An 18,231-nucleotide genomic window follows, 5' to 3' on the forward strand; every position below is an offset into this window, starting at 1 on the left:
ATTTTAAAGGGTAACCAGGACCACAAAAAACGTACAACGTAAGTTGTTGAAGCATCAAAGCATGGGAAGAACAACTGCTTGATGATCACTGTCATTCATTAAAAGGGAAGGGAATAAACTGCAGCAGTCTCAGCCACCCCTTGAGACATCCTTCTAGTTTGATCTGGTTTGGCTTGCAGCACTGCCAGTTTCCCTGGGTAGCTAACTGGAGACAGCACCACTCTGGGAAACTTATATCAGCCCAGGAATCTCATATTCCTAAGGTTTGTATAGGGGAAACACCTGGCCTGAGCAGGGTGAAAGAATCAATGACAGAGAAAGACGTGTCCAGACCCAGAGTCAGGGTCCAACGTGGCATAACAACGCTATGATAATACACATATTTTATGGGGAAAGAGCAGTGTCTTGAGGGGACTAATTCAAAACAGACAACTTGGATACAAAAGGGGACACAAGAAAAAAACCCATGAAAGTACTTGTGAGAAAATAAAACTGAATATGCAGAAATTTTAAGAATGCAGAACAGACAGAGTGAACAAAAGTAGTCAAGTGAAAGACTGGCTATGTAAAAATAGACCTGAAATATCTGAGCTTATTGGATGAAATAAAATTTACTTGGTTTTCAAATGCCTGCACTGCAAAGCAATCTAGGAACAACATATTGCTAAGTGTTCTTAACAGAGTGTATACTGTGACTTCACTAGATCTGTAAGCACAGAATGAAGTGGCCAGTAGCCTATTTATTTCCAAGAAATTATTAATAAAATTGAAGAGAAAAACAAAAATAAAACATGAAAGAAAAAAAAGGTAAACTTCTTTCCCAGATCTTGGGATTAGTTTCAGTGTAAAAAGAGAGCACAACTTTATGTTAATTTATCACACAGAATGTGAAATGGCTATCCTAATTTTCAGTCCAACAATTATATTCCAATCCAATGGTAAAGTACTCAATAATCAATTCTATCCTGAGGCTTTTTTGTTGTTATTTTACAGAAGAAATGTTCAAGTCTCCTGCTTTGGTTTTCACTTGTAGCAGACCTAGGGCCTGCGAGGCCTTGGCAGTCAGAGGCCTAAAGCTAGGAAATGCCAAGTCAGCATGACTGGACCCTAGCAGCCCCTCTCTTCCTTCTTCGGACCCTGCTTATCTCTCTGTAAGCCCATAGGTCACTTTCCCCTGACCCTTAGTATTGGACAGTTTTCAAAACCCCTGTAGGGTATAAAAACCCCTGATTCTGCCTGGTTCAGCAGAAGAGCTGTCACTGGGAACCTTCGCGGAACATAATAAAGAATAAAGAATCCTGCAGAGCCCCACACGGCCTTCTCCTCTCTCTCCCTGCGTCTGCTGCTGCGGCACCTAGCAAGCTACGAGCGGAAATCACTAAGAGCTGATAATCAGTAAGAGCTGAAAATCACTATAGCTTGCTTAGGTGGCCCGAGCTCCTGCTGAGTTATCCTGGCTCCGGCAACCCTGCTTGGGCACAGCCCGGTAGGGAGCTGCCGTGATATTCACTCACTTTGACTGCTAAGGAAAATCCCAGATTTACTTTACAAGAATGATTCAACAAATCTAAAGGATAGTCACAGTCAAATGGAAGGAAAGGGAAAGCAAAAACAAACAAAAGAGAATAAAGAATTAGTAAAAATCTAAACAAATATCATAAAAAGTATTAGAAAAAATATTTCTTCCTTTTGGAAAACACTTAACTTTCAAAAAAATCCGTTATACTGAAATGGCAGTTATTGATTCTCCTAGTGCATGTTAGGTGACAAAACAAGCTTAAATAGAAAAAAAAAAAGCTTTAAAGTCTTGATAATGGGCAGCTAAGAAAACACCATAGATGCAAAATTAGGCAGTCTGCATGCCTTGGAGATTCCCATCAGGTCCCTGCTATCTCTCTAAAGAGGTGCAAATCCAGTCAGACTTTCTATATAGTAAACTGGGAGCTGAGAAACACTGACAATCTTAAGCACCAGTCTTTCACTGAGGGACACCTGCTAGTGACTCTTCCTTATCCATATTTCAAAAGGCCTGGGAAGGACTGTCACAACCTTTGAACATGGGCTTGAACTAAAGCAGCACTGCTTGCTCAAGCTTACTTTCCTGCAGTTAAATAAGCCAGGCACACTTACAGGACTTGCTACTCTAAAGCACTGAGAACGCATCCCAAACATAGTTTGGATGTCAGTACAGTGGTTTCAAGGTCTGTGTCTGTCTGCACATGAATATATGGCACATACACCTTCAGCCCCTCCCTCCCACATTCCTCCTCTCCCATCTGCCAAAAAGTACTTCAGCCTCATAACTCTAAATTCAGCATCTTCCTGCTACCTTCCACCTCCTCACCTTTGTAGTCTCACTAAATTCTGGCAGTTTCCTCATATTCATCATTTGATCACCCGAATTCCAGAAAATAAGCTAAATGGTTTTGATAAGTTTAATTCCTGTATGTAATAAAAGTCAGGAGTTATGTGCCATGCTATGTGTTCTGTTAGGTCAATGTTAACCACAGCACTTTAAAGAAGGTTCACCTCTCAGGGAAAATACTGGTAAACTGCAAGGATGCTCTGAGAACACATAATCTGAGTATTTGAAAACTTCATTGTTAGATATTTAACACATATAACATATTACTGTTTCTTTACCTGATATGGTAGAAGGGGGAAAAACCCAGCTCTGCCCTGTTTTAAGTTTACAACAAAATATATGCAGCTAAATGCATGTATTTCTGTGTAAGACTTAAGCCAGAGTCCTTCCTTCTTGCACAAGTTAATGACAGGACCTACGGTAGTTATTTATTAAACTGTCTGACCTTGCTAAATGCAGTTAGGTTAACATCCCATTAACCACCTGTCATTATATCTGCTACCCAGCAGAACAGAGTTTCCTGAAGAAGATGCCAGAGATAACTTACTGCAACTTTGATTTTCTCTCAGAATCACACTTCTGCAAAGAACAGACAGAATTATAATAACCTGTGTTTATTGCTTCCATCATGCTGACTGGAAAAATTAACAAAGAAAAATGCTTTTGAAATCCCATTGAAGAGTAAGAGATTGAGCCTAGAGGCCCTAAACATTCAGTAAACCCACAATAAAGGATATTGTGAATGAAGCAATAGTACAAATAGTAGCTGATTATTTGTTTGCTACAAAAAATAAACAGATCCCAAAGTTTGACAGAATTACTTCTCCTTACCTGCATTTTTTCAATCATCTCAAACAAGTCTGCAGTCTGTGAAAAGGAAAAGACAACAGAGAAAAATAATTTGACATTTGCAGAAAATAACATTATCTGCTGTGGTAACCCAGATACTGAAGGAGCCAACAGCTCCCTCCATATTTTGGCAAAGAAACTACTTGCTTGCTGAAGACATAATGGAATTGTTCTTCCTTAATTGGTAGCATGGACAAAAAAACTGGCCACATTGTCTTCTGCTTGTGTTGCAAAAGCTTGACCTGAAACCTGGTCAGTCAGTATCAGGAATGTCTCTCTTTCAATGGGTCATATTGACTTGAGATAGTATGGCATAAGAACTGGTCAAATTAGCAAGTTTAGGATTCTCACAGAAGGAGGCAACTATAGCTGTAAGACATACCTACACACAAGCTTGATTTCAGACAATTCTTTTGCACACATAACTCAAAGCATACACCAACCCTGAGCCAAACATGGACTGCTTTTACCTTGTTTGGAACAGTAGGAGTGAGGACACATGGAAAGCCTTCAGTGGGAGAGTCTATAACATCACTAAAACCCTGCACCACCTCCTCAGACTTCCTGCAACAGACAGAGGCAGAAGAGAAAAAAATATAGAAAAAATTAACTCTTAAGAGAATTCAAGATGTCAGTGCTTGCCTGCAGTGCCTCTTTTGCCCTCTGCATACTACTCCTCTCCCCAGGCCATTTCTTGCCTATAAGGAAGCTGTCATTACCTGTGAAAATCCCTGAGGTGGCTGAACTTACCACTTGCCACTTTCAAACATCCTGGATGTAACAGCAAAAAATTTCTGGCTTCTGACTGCTCTGTCTCAGCTCACATACAATATTTTCCTCACAACTGTCAAGGAAGTGCTGAATGATTTTTCCTCTTCTATCATGGATTTGGAGCAGAATTAAGACACATCTCACAAGAAGCTTTGTAATCAGATGTCAAAACAGAACTGTATTAAAAAGGATAAAGTAGTCCTGAACCACCACTGAAATCAGCACCGAATACCCAATACCCAGCTGCCACAGCCTGGGTATCAATCTCAAAGACAGGAGCATAACAGAGATGGCACCAGAGCAGAACCGGTAAGATCCTGCAGAGATGGAGGCACCGATTTGTGTTACTACTGCTGGTACAACCAGCATGGAGATTAGGTGAGCTGTTGTCCACACATCTGCTATGGAAAATATTTTATTACTATGGTCCCTGCTGGAGTAGCAGTGGGTACAAATAGTGGCAGGACTTTATTAGATTTTCTAGAAAAGAAAAAAAAAAGCAAGCACTACACTGTAGTTTAGAAGACATATTGCCCACAGCACTACAGACAGTCTCACTGCCAGCTGCACCTCTCCTACTGTTACTTTATAAACATTCCACACCTCTCACAGTTTTTACTAGCAGTCACAATTGGGGTTAAGTCATGGTGAAGGCCACATAGGTGGGGCTGGGAACTAAGTGCAGGTTTACAGGAGACAGGACTCATCCACTTTGTAATGAAATCATGAATATGATTGTTAGGTGGTCATAGAATCACAGAATGGTTTGGGTTGGAAGTGACCTTAAAGATCATCTAGTCCCAACCCCTCTGCCAGAGGTCACCTACTACATCAGGTTGCTCAGGGCCCCATCCAACCTGGCCTTGAACACTTCCAGGGGTGGGGCATCCACAGCTTCTCTGGGCAACTTGTTCTAGTGCCTTGCTATCCTCTGAGTAAAGAACTTCTTCCTAACATGTAATATAAATCTCTTTTAGTTTAAAACCATTCCCCATTGTCCTGTTACTACCTGCCCTGTAAAAAGTCACTCTCCCTTTTAAATAAGCCCCTTCTAAGTACTAGATTATTTTTTCCATGCTGAACAACCCCAACTCTCTCAGCCTATATTTGTAGGAGAGGAACTCCAGCCCTCAGAGCACCTTTGTGGCCTCCTCTAGACCTACCCCAGCAGGTTCATATCTCTCTTGTGCTGGGGACCCCAGAGCTGGATGCAGTATACCACATGTGGTCTCGCAAGAGCAGAGAGGGAAAATCACCTCTCTCAGCCTGCTGGCCCCTCCTCTTGTGATACAGCCCAGGGTATGTCTGGCTTTCTGGGCTGTAAGCACACACTGCAGGCTCATATCCAGCTTTTTCTCTACCAGAACCACCAAGTCCTTCTCCACGGGGCTGCTCTCAGTGAGTTCAAGTCCCAGTCTGTGCCCATGTCTGGGATTGCCCCAAACCAAGTGCACTTGGACTTGTTGAACCTCATGAGATTCTCATGGGACCACCACTCCTCAAGCTTGTCCAGATCCCTCTGGATGGTCCCTTCTTCTGTTGTGTCAACCACACCCCTCAGCTCTGTGTCATCTGCAAACCTGCTGAGGGTGCACTCAGTCCCACTGCCGGCATCATTGATAAAGATATTAAAGATCACCAGTCCCAAGACAGAGCCCGACAGACACCACTCATCACTGGCCATACAATCATCATACAAGGCATATAATAATCCTAAAAGGCAATCAAGAATTGCTGTCCTGTAGCTGTTAGATGCATGACTGCTGCTGCTTCCATGCTAAGAGAGTGGCCATGCAGACCCTTGCTTTGAAAGCAGTAGCTACATTCCCTCTTGTATATTTCTATAATCTTGAAAGCTCCAAGAATCCTAATGCTCACCAGTTCTCTGACAATTCACAATTCATTTTAGTGGCCCAATCGCATAATGTAACTTGTATATAGGCTCATCAACACAAAATAACACAATGCTTCCACCCCACAATTTTCTCCTGAAATTCAAATGAGAGAGATCTGTATAATGCATCTAGTAATTAATGCCATAACATGTCTGGGAGGGAAGATGTAGGAGTTAGTCTTGACAACCTAAAATAAATATTGAAATAGTTCAATGGCAAATGTATTTTAAATTAATATTAATACTATACTAATACATGCTTTATTTATAATCGTATTCATTTACTTGAAGAATGCTTGGGATGAGCAAAATTTATGTCCAAGGCAGTACATTTTCCCTGTCTCTTAAAAACCTGAAGTTTCTGTTCTGTAAGCCCTAAAAAGGCATGAGTTTAATTTGATAAATTCTCATTTTCAGAAAGAAGTGTAACAATAGAACCTTTTGTGCAACTGGATGTTCTGGGGCCTTGCTGCATACTAGTGTTTTCTTTGGCATGTCACTGAGGTGAATGCTGAATCATTCAGAGGAGTTAAATACACACCTGCATCATGGAAATCTGGCAGCTCCTACATGGTCAATGCAGCCAGTCCTGCCCCTGTCCTCTCACCATAAATTCATCTCAACACTTTGGACTGACTGGAAAAGTTTAGGCAGAAATTGTTCTTTACCATTGAATCCTAGCACAGTTCTATTGCCTAAATGAGTCCAGTAGATGCCAAAATCACCAGTCTTACTGTAGATTCAGAGATGTTCACAATTCTGTAATTATCCCAAATTACGAATACTCCACAGGCCTTTGAAAACCCAAGAGAATGCCTTAGATTTTATATTATCTTTTATATTACCTTTTATAAAATATCACAAAAATTTGAAGCTATTATAATTATCGCTTTAAAGTCCACATTCAATTTCTGGAACTTTGAACTTCTGGAATGAAAATCACTAGACTGTATTACAAAAAGGGAACATACTTCTTTTCAAATTGGAACTTCAAACTATTTGACCACAGAAAAGAAGAACATCATCCTTCTGATAAAGGAAGGCAATTCTGCAGATTGGGAGAGGAATATTTATGTGCAAATATATACTTGCTAAAGCTTTATTCCTAGAAAATGGCAATAAGGGAAAGCAGAGGGCCTAGAAAATGCTGAAGGCTAAACTGGGATTTTGTTAGTGACAGTAACAAGTACAATAATTTCAAGCAGGCAGTCTAAATGTAGGTACTACAAGTAGGCAAACTAAATGCTGATCCACTGATAAATTCCACTCTCAATTCTGAAATGGAGCAAGAAGGACCTCTGAAATCTCTACGCCACTACAACTGTGTTCATGCCTTATATTCCTGTCTTGCAGCATCCTCTGCTATTTCAGTCATAGGATCTCTCTACCCAGCTTTCAAAACCATTGCTATCTGCTGTGGCTGAGCCAGTTCAATAACCAAGTCGATGCAAGTATTTGCTCTAAGAAAAACACAAATTGGACAGAATTTCATACATGCTTTCAGAAATATAACAGAGCAAGTAGGGATTTGTTGCACTCTAAAAGGCAAGTGCCACAAATCCTCAGACAACTGTTTTTCTAAAAGTTAACAGGGAAGCAGGTGTATAGCTGTTGTAAATAGTTCTGCTCATCTGGAAGTCTTCCAATAGGAGAAACACCACCACACGATTTGCAGCTATCTGTGGAACAACAGTCAGTATGATAACTGGTATCCCAGCCTGGTAAGAGTTTCTTGCAGGGAGACACTAATATGTTTTTTAAATCCCTCACTGGAAGGGACAGGCAATTCAGAAGAACTGAAGGTGATGTCAGACAAGAACAGGCCTGAAATGCTCATAAGGAAAACTCTGGGCAACCACTTCTCTTGAGCAACAGCTTCTGCTGTTTCACTCCCTTATTTCTGCCTTAGAGAGGTGCATTTGCTTCACCACATACAATTGTCAGCTATTCAGTGGAGACAGCTGAAAACATGACATGAATAGCCCTACTCTCAGAACACCTGTGCAGCTTTGAAATTTGCTTACACATTCCTAGAGCTCAAGTGAAGGAATTACTGAAGCAGAACTAGGAAAAGGAAGCTACCGCTACAGATGAGAGGTGGTTTGCTCTCAGCTGGTCACAAACTTTCTGCCCACAGACTCCGACTTCCAGCAAGGAACCTCTCTTCCACCCGCGCTCCCCTCTGGCTGCTGGGCAGCTCCCGTGGAGGGCACCGCTCCCACTCGTGGGCAGCCCCGTGCTCAGGACTTTGTGCACACACAACGACGGTAGCGGGAGAACTCTCCCCGGCGGTTTTCCTTGCGGGGCAGGAGAAAGGAGAAGTCCAGGGGGAAATTAATCGCACTCCCATCTCCTGAGAAGTCCCAATAGGAGAGGTCCCCCACTCCCAGGACGGCAGCAGAAATCCTGCCGAGCGTCCCTCTTTCCTTCCAGGGAAAGGGGCACCCGCTGCCGCCCCACGGCCATCCTCCCCCGGCCGGAGCGGGGCCGGGAGAGCCGGAGGGCGGGAGCGAGGGCCGGGCCCACAGCCAGACCGGATCTGCCGGGCTGGGCACGGCCACCTCCTTCCCCCTCCCCGGTTCTCCGCCCTTCCAGCCAACCCGCGAGGGCCCTTCCTGCTGCTCCAGCACTGCGATCCCAGCGCCGGCAGCCGCTGCCCTGCCCCGTGGCCGGGCTGCGCGGGACAGGCAGGGCCCAGGCCCCACTGCCGCCGGCACCGGTCCCGGTGCCTGTACCTACCCTCTGCTGGCTCCGGCAGAGAAGCCGTGCTCCCGGGAAAACATGCTGGACTGCTCCGCTGAGTCAGCTCCCAGGTTCCCTCCTCGGGAGCTTGCTCTCCCCCGGCCTCGCCATGAAGAAGGGCACAGGCTGCCTCCAGGCCCCCTCCGAAGCCGCGGCTCCCGCCCCCACCCCTCCTCTTCCTCTCGGGCCGGGATTCACCGGATAGACGGGGGAAGAGACCCGCACGGCTGGCACCGGGCCCGGCGGACAGCGGCCCCGGAGAGCACGGAGGGAAGGAGGAGGAGGAGGGATGGAGGACGAGGAGACAAGGGGGGATGGGGTGATGGCTTCTGCCCCTCCTCCGCCGTGGCAGAGCGGTTCCCCTGGAGCCCCCCGCTGTGGGAGCCCACGGATGGCGCACAGCGTGCCGGAGCTGCTGCTGGGACAGCCGAGCCGAGGACGCTGCCCTCCAGGTTGTGAGGGTAACCCAAGCACAGCGTTAGACGGGGACAGCAGAGGGCTTTCACTTGGTCAACTCTGCTGTGGAACAAGATCACATCTTGAGGCTCTCAGTATCCAGTGAGGAAAGTGAGCATCAAAGCAGTTCTCCACAAACTGCCATTCTTTTAAATGGAGGTCTAGGAAGATGCTGTATCCACTAAATCCAATTCTGTGTCATTTGGACCTGACGTACATCAAGTATCACAGAGATTTGGCTCTGCACTCCTTATGAAATAGTTCATTGATGCAATGTGTAGGGAAGCTCAATTTCTCAGGGGTCACAAATGCCTTAACCAATTGTATTTACATTTCCTCATCAACAGATTGACTCATCAACAGATGGTCATTCCTGATAAAAAAACTGAGCATAAGAACATGGTCTGCGATAGAAAGAATATGAATATACCTGTGTTAAATGAGAACACAGAGTTCTTCTGGACATGTATTTTTTTCCATGCTTCTCACTTTCATTCCACAGGATGATGCCATTTATTCTCTTTACATCAAGACCTATACAAGCAGTAACTATAACCTTACACCAAATGTCAGCCTCACACTGGATTTTTTCTAACTAATGAAGAGGACATCAGGAAACACAGAACAAGAGACAGAATTTGCCATAGAGCTAGGAAAAGATGTAAAGGAAATGTGCAAACGATATGCAGACAGACCAGGCAGAAAATATGAGCTAGCAGATAGAGATGGGGGAAAAAAGAAAAATGCAGAGAGCAAGGAGTTATATCAAAGTTTTGAGTATTAATGCACCATTTTCATCCTAATGCTTCCTATAAATTCTACTCTTGAAAGACCTGGATAGAAATGATTATGGGGTCTTCAAGGATCTGTGGGTGGGCAAAGAGACTCTAAGGAGTAAGGAATCAAGATGGGTGATGACTTTGAATGGACAAAGGGTCCATTTGCTGTTTTTAGTAACTTGCATGGAGCCAAGGTGACTCAATTTCCTTTTGTCTACCTCTTGTAATTCCCCAGAAGATCTGATGCTGGAGCATGGGCCAATTCATACATCCTCACTTCAACTCAAATGCCTCCTAAATGGACCCAGGGCACTGAATAGAACAGCTGCTCTCTGCACAAGCAGGTCTTACTCATTCACCTGAATCTCTGAGTAGAGATGTGACTGGACCAAGGCAAAGAGCCAAGCTTGCCATTTCTGTTGCATCTAGGAAGGAGGAAGAGACATTATTTTTTGCTGTTAGAGAGGGCTGCCAGCAGTAACTACTGCCCTCCCCCATCTCAGGGTCATTATCAGCAGCGCTATCAGGCCTGGCCATGGTGAAAGCAAAGCATACAGAGAGGCTCAGGTCTTTCTGCCATTCTTGTTCTTTGGCAGCTTGCCACTACAGACAAGAGCCAACTTTGTTCACATACAAAACCACACTGAACTCAGCTTTCATTTAGCGGCCTCACAGCTTTACCTAACCTTCAGTGTAACTCAAGTTGTGTACAAAGCCCTCAACATCATAAGCAAAACAGCAAACAATTATTAAATACCCTAATTACTGTTCTAATTAACTTCCTTTAGCAATAGCAATATGAATAAATCACATGTAAACAAATCACAGGACCACTTTCTGTTCCTCAACTTACAATCAAGCTAGCCATTGTTACTATTTACCCTGTTGATGCAAAAATATTCCCTATTATAAGCCTTCTGTTGTAGTAAGTAGATTCAGCTCCTATTAATACTTGTGTTCTTATATGACTAATACATTGTACTTACGGTCTTAGATTTTAATCCCTATATGTGTCCATACTTGCATGGATCATTATGTGTTTTATAGTTATGGCATGGTTTAGGGACTGGCATATAAGTTTTTGTTCTTTCAGGTATCCTTGTAGAGACATTAATATATGTATTACAGTAATTGGTGTCTATACCTTTTGCTATGAATTTTCCCAGTTTCTGTTAGCAATTTTTTCAATGTGTTTCATTTTATTAGCATTTGATCTTGCTCACGTAGAAGTCTGTATTAGCTGTAACACAGAAACTGGTCCCTGCAATTCTGTTAATTGAGTCATGGTAAGAACATCAGCAGCTCTACAGAAGCGGCGCAGTACCACATAAACACAGCAGAATATCCTTCAAGGGTAAACTCTGCAGGGCAAAACCTGTATTTTTTTAAGTTTTACTTCAATATTACACAAACTCATAGCTGCATCCACAGACAGAAACACACATGTTCTCACCTCAGCTGTTTCCACAGATCTATGCACACAGCTTCTAAATATAGCACCGGGTGTGCACAGACAGCATCTCCCGCAGTGCACTTGGACTCCTCATTTTATGTCCAGGACTGACATAATCAGGGTGGGATCCTTTTGAGTCTGGGCAGACCCTCTCTCATGCCCCTCCATCCTTTCAGTTTGTTTCATTTCCTACACAGACATCTGCTCCCCCCACCTCCACTCTCCATTTCTCTCTCTGCAACTGCTTCTCTACTCAATGCAGAATAGCACAATGTCTTTTAAAAAGCACACACTTTCCCTGATGAGGCTGAAACTGCCCCAAACTCTATCCATTACACAACACCACACAAGCATCAGAGAAGATCTGGATCAACCCTCCCCCACCCATCTTTGCTCCCATTCCTTCTAGATGCAAAATATTTTTAATTGGCATTGCAAGCAAGACGAGAATAAAAGCAGCTAAGCTGATCATCCCCTACCTGAGCAAGGATCTCTCATCCCCAGCTGGTGAGCAGATGGAGACAGGGAACCCAGCTGCTCTCCTTTCCTTGCACTATCAATTATTCACGTAGGTTGTAGTGTCCTCCCTCTCCCTCCCTCCCTTTCTCTTCCGCTGCCCCCACCTGCAGCTGAATGGAGATCGAGCAGGTCGGTGCTGTCACACTTGAAACTAGAGATCATTGTCGATTGAACAGCCATCCTGTGGAGCAGCTGTGCTCTCAAGCAGAGAAGATTTGCCCTGGCAGAAGGGGACGGACTGGCAGCTCCAGAGGTGGAAGACAAGCAGCTCTGTACATCCACATCCTGCTCCCTGCGCTTCTAATCTCAGACCTGCAGGGATGACCTTTAAAAATGAAAGAGGTTTTTTTGGTTTTGTTTTGTTGGGGTTTTTTTAACTACAGAAAAGAACATTTCTGTAGTCCTTTCAAGTATGATGACAGTTATTTGGTGACAGTGAACTGGGTCATGCAAATTCATGTGTATAGATCAGAGTAGGAAGGGAAAGTAGAAGACTGGAAAAATCTGAAACATGATTACGTAGTACTGATTTAGTCCCATAGCAAAGGCACAGGGAGAGGATAATTTAAGGGGACAGGATGACATTGTACTTTCTCTAAATGCTTTTGGTAATCATGAGTCATGAGACTGACCTGTGGGTTGGAATGATTCTTCAGTCAGAATTTTTGTAGATAATTAAAGGATTCTCATGTGGTAGCAGTCTTAGGCAAAGGTAAAATGAGTTCTGGCAGACCTGGGTCAAGGCATTTAAAACATTTTGCCTTTGTAGAGGGCTACTGCCCACAACTGGGTGAGTGTTCTAGATCTGCCTCACAGCAAAATTAGGTTGAAATCCCAGGACAAGTTAACTGTTCCATTTTGCATTGGAGTAACTCACCCTGAATCATCCCAGTCCCACCAGTTTGCTGGGGACCCTCCTGCTGTGTCATCTCAAATATCACAGTAATTTGTTCTGTTAATTCTTCCCATGACTACAGCTGTGCCAGAATCACCACAGAGACAAATAAAAACCCCACCATACTAGAGTGCTCAAACAGTAGGTCATCATGGCTTTTCTGCCCTATTTAACTTTTTCCATCTTTTGAAAAAGATGTCTGCAGGAATTTTACCAGAAGAAGTGAAGAGTTTCCTGAAATTACATTAAAAATAAATTGCCTAATAGAAAATATTGGTATTGCAACTACAGTTATGAGTAAAACTCCTGAAAATCAGAAACTCTTTTAAGAGGGTACTCTGATTGTTTTCAATTATATTCTTGTTTTCAAAACTTTGCAGATCAAGCTTTGTCAAGCATTTCTCCACAATTCTGCAGGCTGGACAAGTTTTAATTTAAATTAAGAAAAAGTCATCACCTTTTTGTTTTCATGTGAGCATTGGAACCACCAACTTCTATGGACGGAATAACAACAAATTTTCCCAAGATTTGCTTTGTGCAGTTGCTCCAGGTCCAACAACTGTAGTTGAGTCTGCTGGAGCATTTACAAGACCCTTCTCTTGTGCTGGATCTTTGATGAGATTCACATTGAAACCTTTCCCTCTTTTGGATCTTTTTTCCTGGTTGGCCATTTTAATTAAATTTAAAGGAGCCTTTTCTCCGGGATAACAGAAAAAAAGGCTCTTTGAGATAATTATCAAATTATTAGAACATAATTTTAAGCAAATCATCAAATCAGCAAATTATTTTTGAGATCTTGATACCCTAATTTTGGTAGAAGAAAGCTATTCCAGAGGTTACAAAGGAAAAATGGTATATAGGCACAGACTGTCTAAAGTAAATTTTATTTCTAGAAAAGCAGACTAAGAACAAGACATGGTAAAACTCAATAACAGTAAGAAAATCAGCATTATAAATATTAGAAAACAGTAATTTTTGGCTTTTCAGTTAGCAGCAAATATCAATACCTGTGTATCTACCTACAGATATAGGAGCATAGATTTATGCTTTTTTTTCAGAATATTAAACTCTTACTGGACTAATTATATTACTATTTTGGTATTTTACTATTTAATATTATTCATATTATATAGTATATATACAGTTTATATACTGCATACAATGTAATGTTATATACTAAAATTATTATTATTCATAACCTGATCAATACAATTATAACATCCTGCCCTTTATACAAGTTTTTAAATCACCCTTAGATTATAAACTGACTGGGTCTTCCCATATGTCTGTAAAGACTGTAGAAGAAATTGTTTCCATATAAATATGAGCACTTCCCACTTCCTTGCCACCTTTATTTGCATATCTCACAATGCATTACTGATATTGGTTCCCATTATTACCACTGCTCCACATAAGGATAACTGGCATAGAGATACTAACCCTCACTATCTCCCAGGGTCACAGAAAGGAGACAGAGCTCTGAGTCCATCAGTACAGTTGTACAAACAGCTTGAGATGCCTCCATACCGTGCTGACACAGGAGAGCCCCTCTCAGATCAGCCAGTGGGTCCAGGTGACATCCTGAATGCCCGTGCTGGTGCAATGAAGGGGACTGGAACAAGTGGCTGATGGGAAAGGGATATGGCAGGACTCCTTTGCAAACAACTGAATTTTAAACTAGCCCATGATATCAGTGCGGCATCAATCTCTCAGCAGGGCTCTTTGATAACAACTCAGTTTACTTTCAAGCTTTGACCAAAATTGTCTGCTAGTAAAACTTAATTTTATGATAAATATTTAGCAATTTATCTGTCTGTCAGTAGTGTATGGATTGGGGAAATGAGAGGATTTTGATAATATAACTTTAGATATTTGTCAACAGGGAAAATTAATTAGGAAGGAAATTATAAGATTGCTTGCTAATTTCAGAGATGACTGGAATGGCCATGATTCAGAAAAGATGAAGCAGCTCCTCCACAGAAGTGATATCTAGGTTCATCAGTATAGGCACAAAAAAAGGACAAGTAACAACATTCAGGTTACACCAAGGAAAATTTCAGCTATATTCAAGAAAAAATTTGTTCTTTCTATGAGGATGATTCAGTACTACGAAGTGCCAAGAGAGACTGAGTAATATAATTCTTGGAGATCTTTAGAAGATATATGTACAGGGCCCTTCTAGCTTTGAAGTTGACCATCTAATGCACAGTAGTTGACCTAAGTGAGACCTTTTTATACTAATTTATTCTATGGTTTTATTCACTGCATGTTAGAAAATCCATTGCATGAAATGTTCAAAAGGTCAAAATTAATCATTTCAGCATAATATATAAAAGCTTCAAAATCTGCAGTGTATCAGATCATAACCAAGTCAAAATTCTTCACTGATGGTTTCACCCAGAAATCAAGTTCTCTAATCATTCTAGGCTTTACTGCACCATTAACTTCATAATGGGCTTTAATGAATTATTTTAACAAAGGAAAACTCTACACTCTCAGTAAGCATAATCCTTTAAAAGCAGTATTGTATGAATATAAAGCCAGTTTGCATCCGTGAATTACATGTGAAACCAAGGCAGGGAAGTGAAAAGATTACCAGGGTCATGTACCAGCAGAGAGGCACGTCATTAGGCTGAGGAAAGGTTGAAAAGCGCAACAGTGAAGATATGGGCCTTGCCTAGGTTGGATCAACAAGTTTAACAATTTGCAGTAATGAAAGGGTATTCAAACAAGGGGAATAATAGCTGCTTAATCCAAACAAAAGGACAGGAAGCACAGGCAAGGATTTTTTGTGGCACTGGCTGCTAGAAAGATACATGGAAGAAGGAAGGGAGGTCAGAACTAGATGCCGTGCAGATAAGGACAACGTGTGGATGAAAAGGCAATCGGAAAAGTAAATTTCTTTTGCAGAATTAGGTATAAAGGTGCTTGCAATTTCCTTCTGTCCAGATAATCTGGACCAGCTGGGATTATTCCCTACAAACCTCTGCTGCAACTCCGAAGGGCGCAGAAGGGGTTAAAGCAGCCTGCAGCACAAGGGGTGGCGGAGAGGCCCCGGTTAGACCGTGTCGAGCTGCGGAATCCCCGAGGACCGAATTCCCGGGCCCCGCCTCTGGGAAATGAAAATAGTGCGGCGGCCCCTTTAATAACGGGAGCCGGTGCTGATTAGTGTGGACGGCACGATTCACTGCGGAACGGGAGCAAGGAGCGGAAGCAGGGAGCGGGGCGCCCGCCCGGCAACAGGCTGCTGTGCCCAGAGCGTGTTAGGGACGTTCAACAGGGCTTACACCCCCAGCGCATTTGATACAGGCGGGGGGGGGGCGGGGGGGGGGGGTCGTGCTGACAGTTTCCTGGACATGATCAACACCTGAAATACCGTGACATTACCTGTTTCAATGAAGCATTTGTACTTCAGTGAAATATTGCTATTTTTGTTGTTGTTGTTGTTTCATTGAAGGAGGACGTGAGCTAGCTCAGGAAAATCTTGTCCCTGTTTCCAAGGCACAAAATAAGAGTCAGTCCCCATACTAAAAAAGTACATTCTCTGAGGGACCTGCAGTGAACCAAAGGATTTGGTTAAAGTCACAGCTGAAAGCTTTGTAGTAACTGGAATTTGATCTGAGATGACCCAAATCAGAAGTCAATGCCAGTTACAGGAACAGTCTCCTTGTTTCCCTCTTCCTTTCCACCTGCGATACAGCAGTGCCTTCCTCCAGTCAGGGCAAGACAAGGACATTGTTACTTACAGGAATCAGGACAGTTAAACAAACAACGTGCAGACTGTTCACAATTAATTACTCAACAGAATTTCGTTGGAAAACACCTAGCAATTATTCCACATCAACCAGGCCACCTGGAAAGCCATAAGGATGGGTTACGTGGAGCATGAGGAGACAAGGTAGTGGATCATTTATTTGTCAATCAATAAGGACACATAGAGAATAGGGAGGGTTCTGTAGTGTAAGCATGTACAACAGCAGAGAACAGCTGATACTTGCTTTGACAAATACTTGGCATATATAAAAACTTAAAAATAATCACTTCATGACATTCACTAAGATGGTGTCTACCACTTAGGAGCTATATACTGATCCTGAATATCTAGAAAATCTGTTAATGAAGAATGTGGAGAACATTTTGCTTTTGTGAATGATTAAATATGTCCTGATGTGTTTGCACATTGCACACTACATACAGTTCTTTGTGGCATGTGTCGGCTGTGCATTATAGGTACACACACATCTATCAAATAGATATATTCTATGTATCAGACATGCAGTAAAAATGGAATCTATGGCTTCAAGTTTACTTGTTACAGAGAAGTGCTCACTAAACGTTTTGGAGTACTATCAAACTATGTCTCACAAAATAGTGTTTCCACATTAAACTTAAATCACAAAAAATGATAAATTATTTTATGGCCAGTTTGTTAAGCACCTCAGTGGCCTGGATAGCACTAAGAGGACAAGCACCATTGGAAAATCAGCCTGCATATAGCACCTTGGTTAGTAACAATCCAGTATAATTCCCAGACTGGAATTTTTTCTTTTACTGTAGCAGTTCAACTCCCAGCAGGGAGTTGAATTGCTACAGTAAAAGAAAAAATTATATTCAATTGCAGTGAAATTGGCTCACTTACTTCCCTGCGGTAGGATGGGGGAGAGAATCAAAAGGGTAAGAGCGAGAAAACACAATGGATGTGATAAAGATAGTTAATAGGTAAAGAAGAGTCTGCATACACAAGCAAAGCAAAACAGGGAATCATTCACCACTTTCCATGGGCAAGCAGGTGTTCAACTATTCCCAGCCGGGACAGCCGGGCTCCATCATGTGTCATGGTTCCTTTGAAGAAAATTAACTCTACCACAGGCAAAACCAGCACAGCATGAGACAAAAAGTATCCAGACATTCTCAGGAAGCACGTGGTCTTAAAAAATTGTAGACCTGAAATAAAGAATGCCAGCAATACTTTGATGACATAAAACGGGGAACAGGGAAAATCCAGCAATCTTTTAAGAGAGGGCTGCACAAACTAAAATGTAATGAAAGGAGGGCACGGTGTTTACTTCCTTCTCAAAGAATATTAAGAATTGATAAATGTATTTATATAACTGATGTCAATATATTTGCAGAATGAAAGGCAGAGCTGTAATCAATCATGGGACTCTACCAAAGTGAGAGAAGTTAGATTTGTTAGGCAGTAAATATTTACATTTTCTTAGTGCTCAACTAACCAGCCCAGCTGGCTTGGTGTGAATGCTACAGAGATAACTCAGAAGGGTCAACAGTTAAACCAGAGAGTTTAGGATCAGCAACAACTCCCTCATCCTGAAGCGTTTTGCATAGGTATGTGGGGAATGATCTAACCACAGCCTTGTTATTTATAATATCAGTATCTCATCTATGACCCCAAAACAGTAATTTCTTTTCCCTTTGACTCATTCAAGAGCCTACATCCAGTATTAATCTGGAGGTTGTCAGGTTTGATTTTTTCACCATTTTGTCTAT

The 18,231-nt window shown here is 42.4% G+C and overlaps 1 protein-coding gene across 18 annotated transcripts in view; it reads right to left on the reverse strand.

Moving 5' to 3' along the window:
- The window catches only part of LOC120506366 (rap1 GTPase-activating protein 1-like), a 48,064-nt gene extending 32,237 nt beyond the window's left edge, over positions 1-15,827 (reverse strand). For 4 of the 18 annotated variants that reach the window (XR_005628501.1, XR_005628498.1, XR_005628497.1 and 1 more), the window contains exons 1-3: positions 8,619-10,595; positions 3,685-3,778; positions 3,197-3,232 (exon numbers count right to left, since the gene is read on the reverse strand). Coding sequence is in view for 13 of the 18 variants with exons in the window: in XM_039717842.1 (XP_039573776.1) it covers positions 3,197-3,232; positions 3,685-3,778; positions 8,619-8,662 (174 nt within the window). In the remaining 5 variants the exon portion in view is untranslated. Of the gene's footprint in view, positions 1-3,196; positions 3,233-3,684; positions 3,779-8,618; positions 10,599-11,788; positions 11,889-11,932; positions 12,154-15,707 lie in introns of those variants that run through there. The other 14 variants (XM_039717836.1, XM_039717835.1, XM_039717834.1 and 11 more) reach the window with 6 other exon arrangements.
- Positions 15,828-18,231: the final 2,404 nt, after the last annotated feature.

The sequence above is a fragment of the Passer montanus genome, unplaced genomic scaffold, assembly GCF_014805655.1.
Source record: "Passer montanus isolate IOZ18808 unplaced genomic scaffold, ASM1480565v1 scaffold39, whole genome shotgun sequence".
Taxonomy (NCBI): Eukaryota; Metazoa; Chordata; class Aves; order Passeriformes; family Passeridae; genus Passer; species Passer montanus.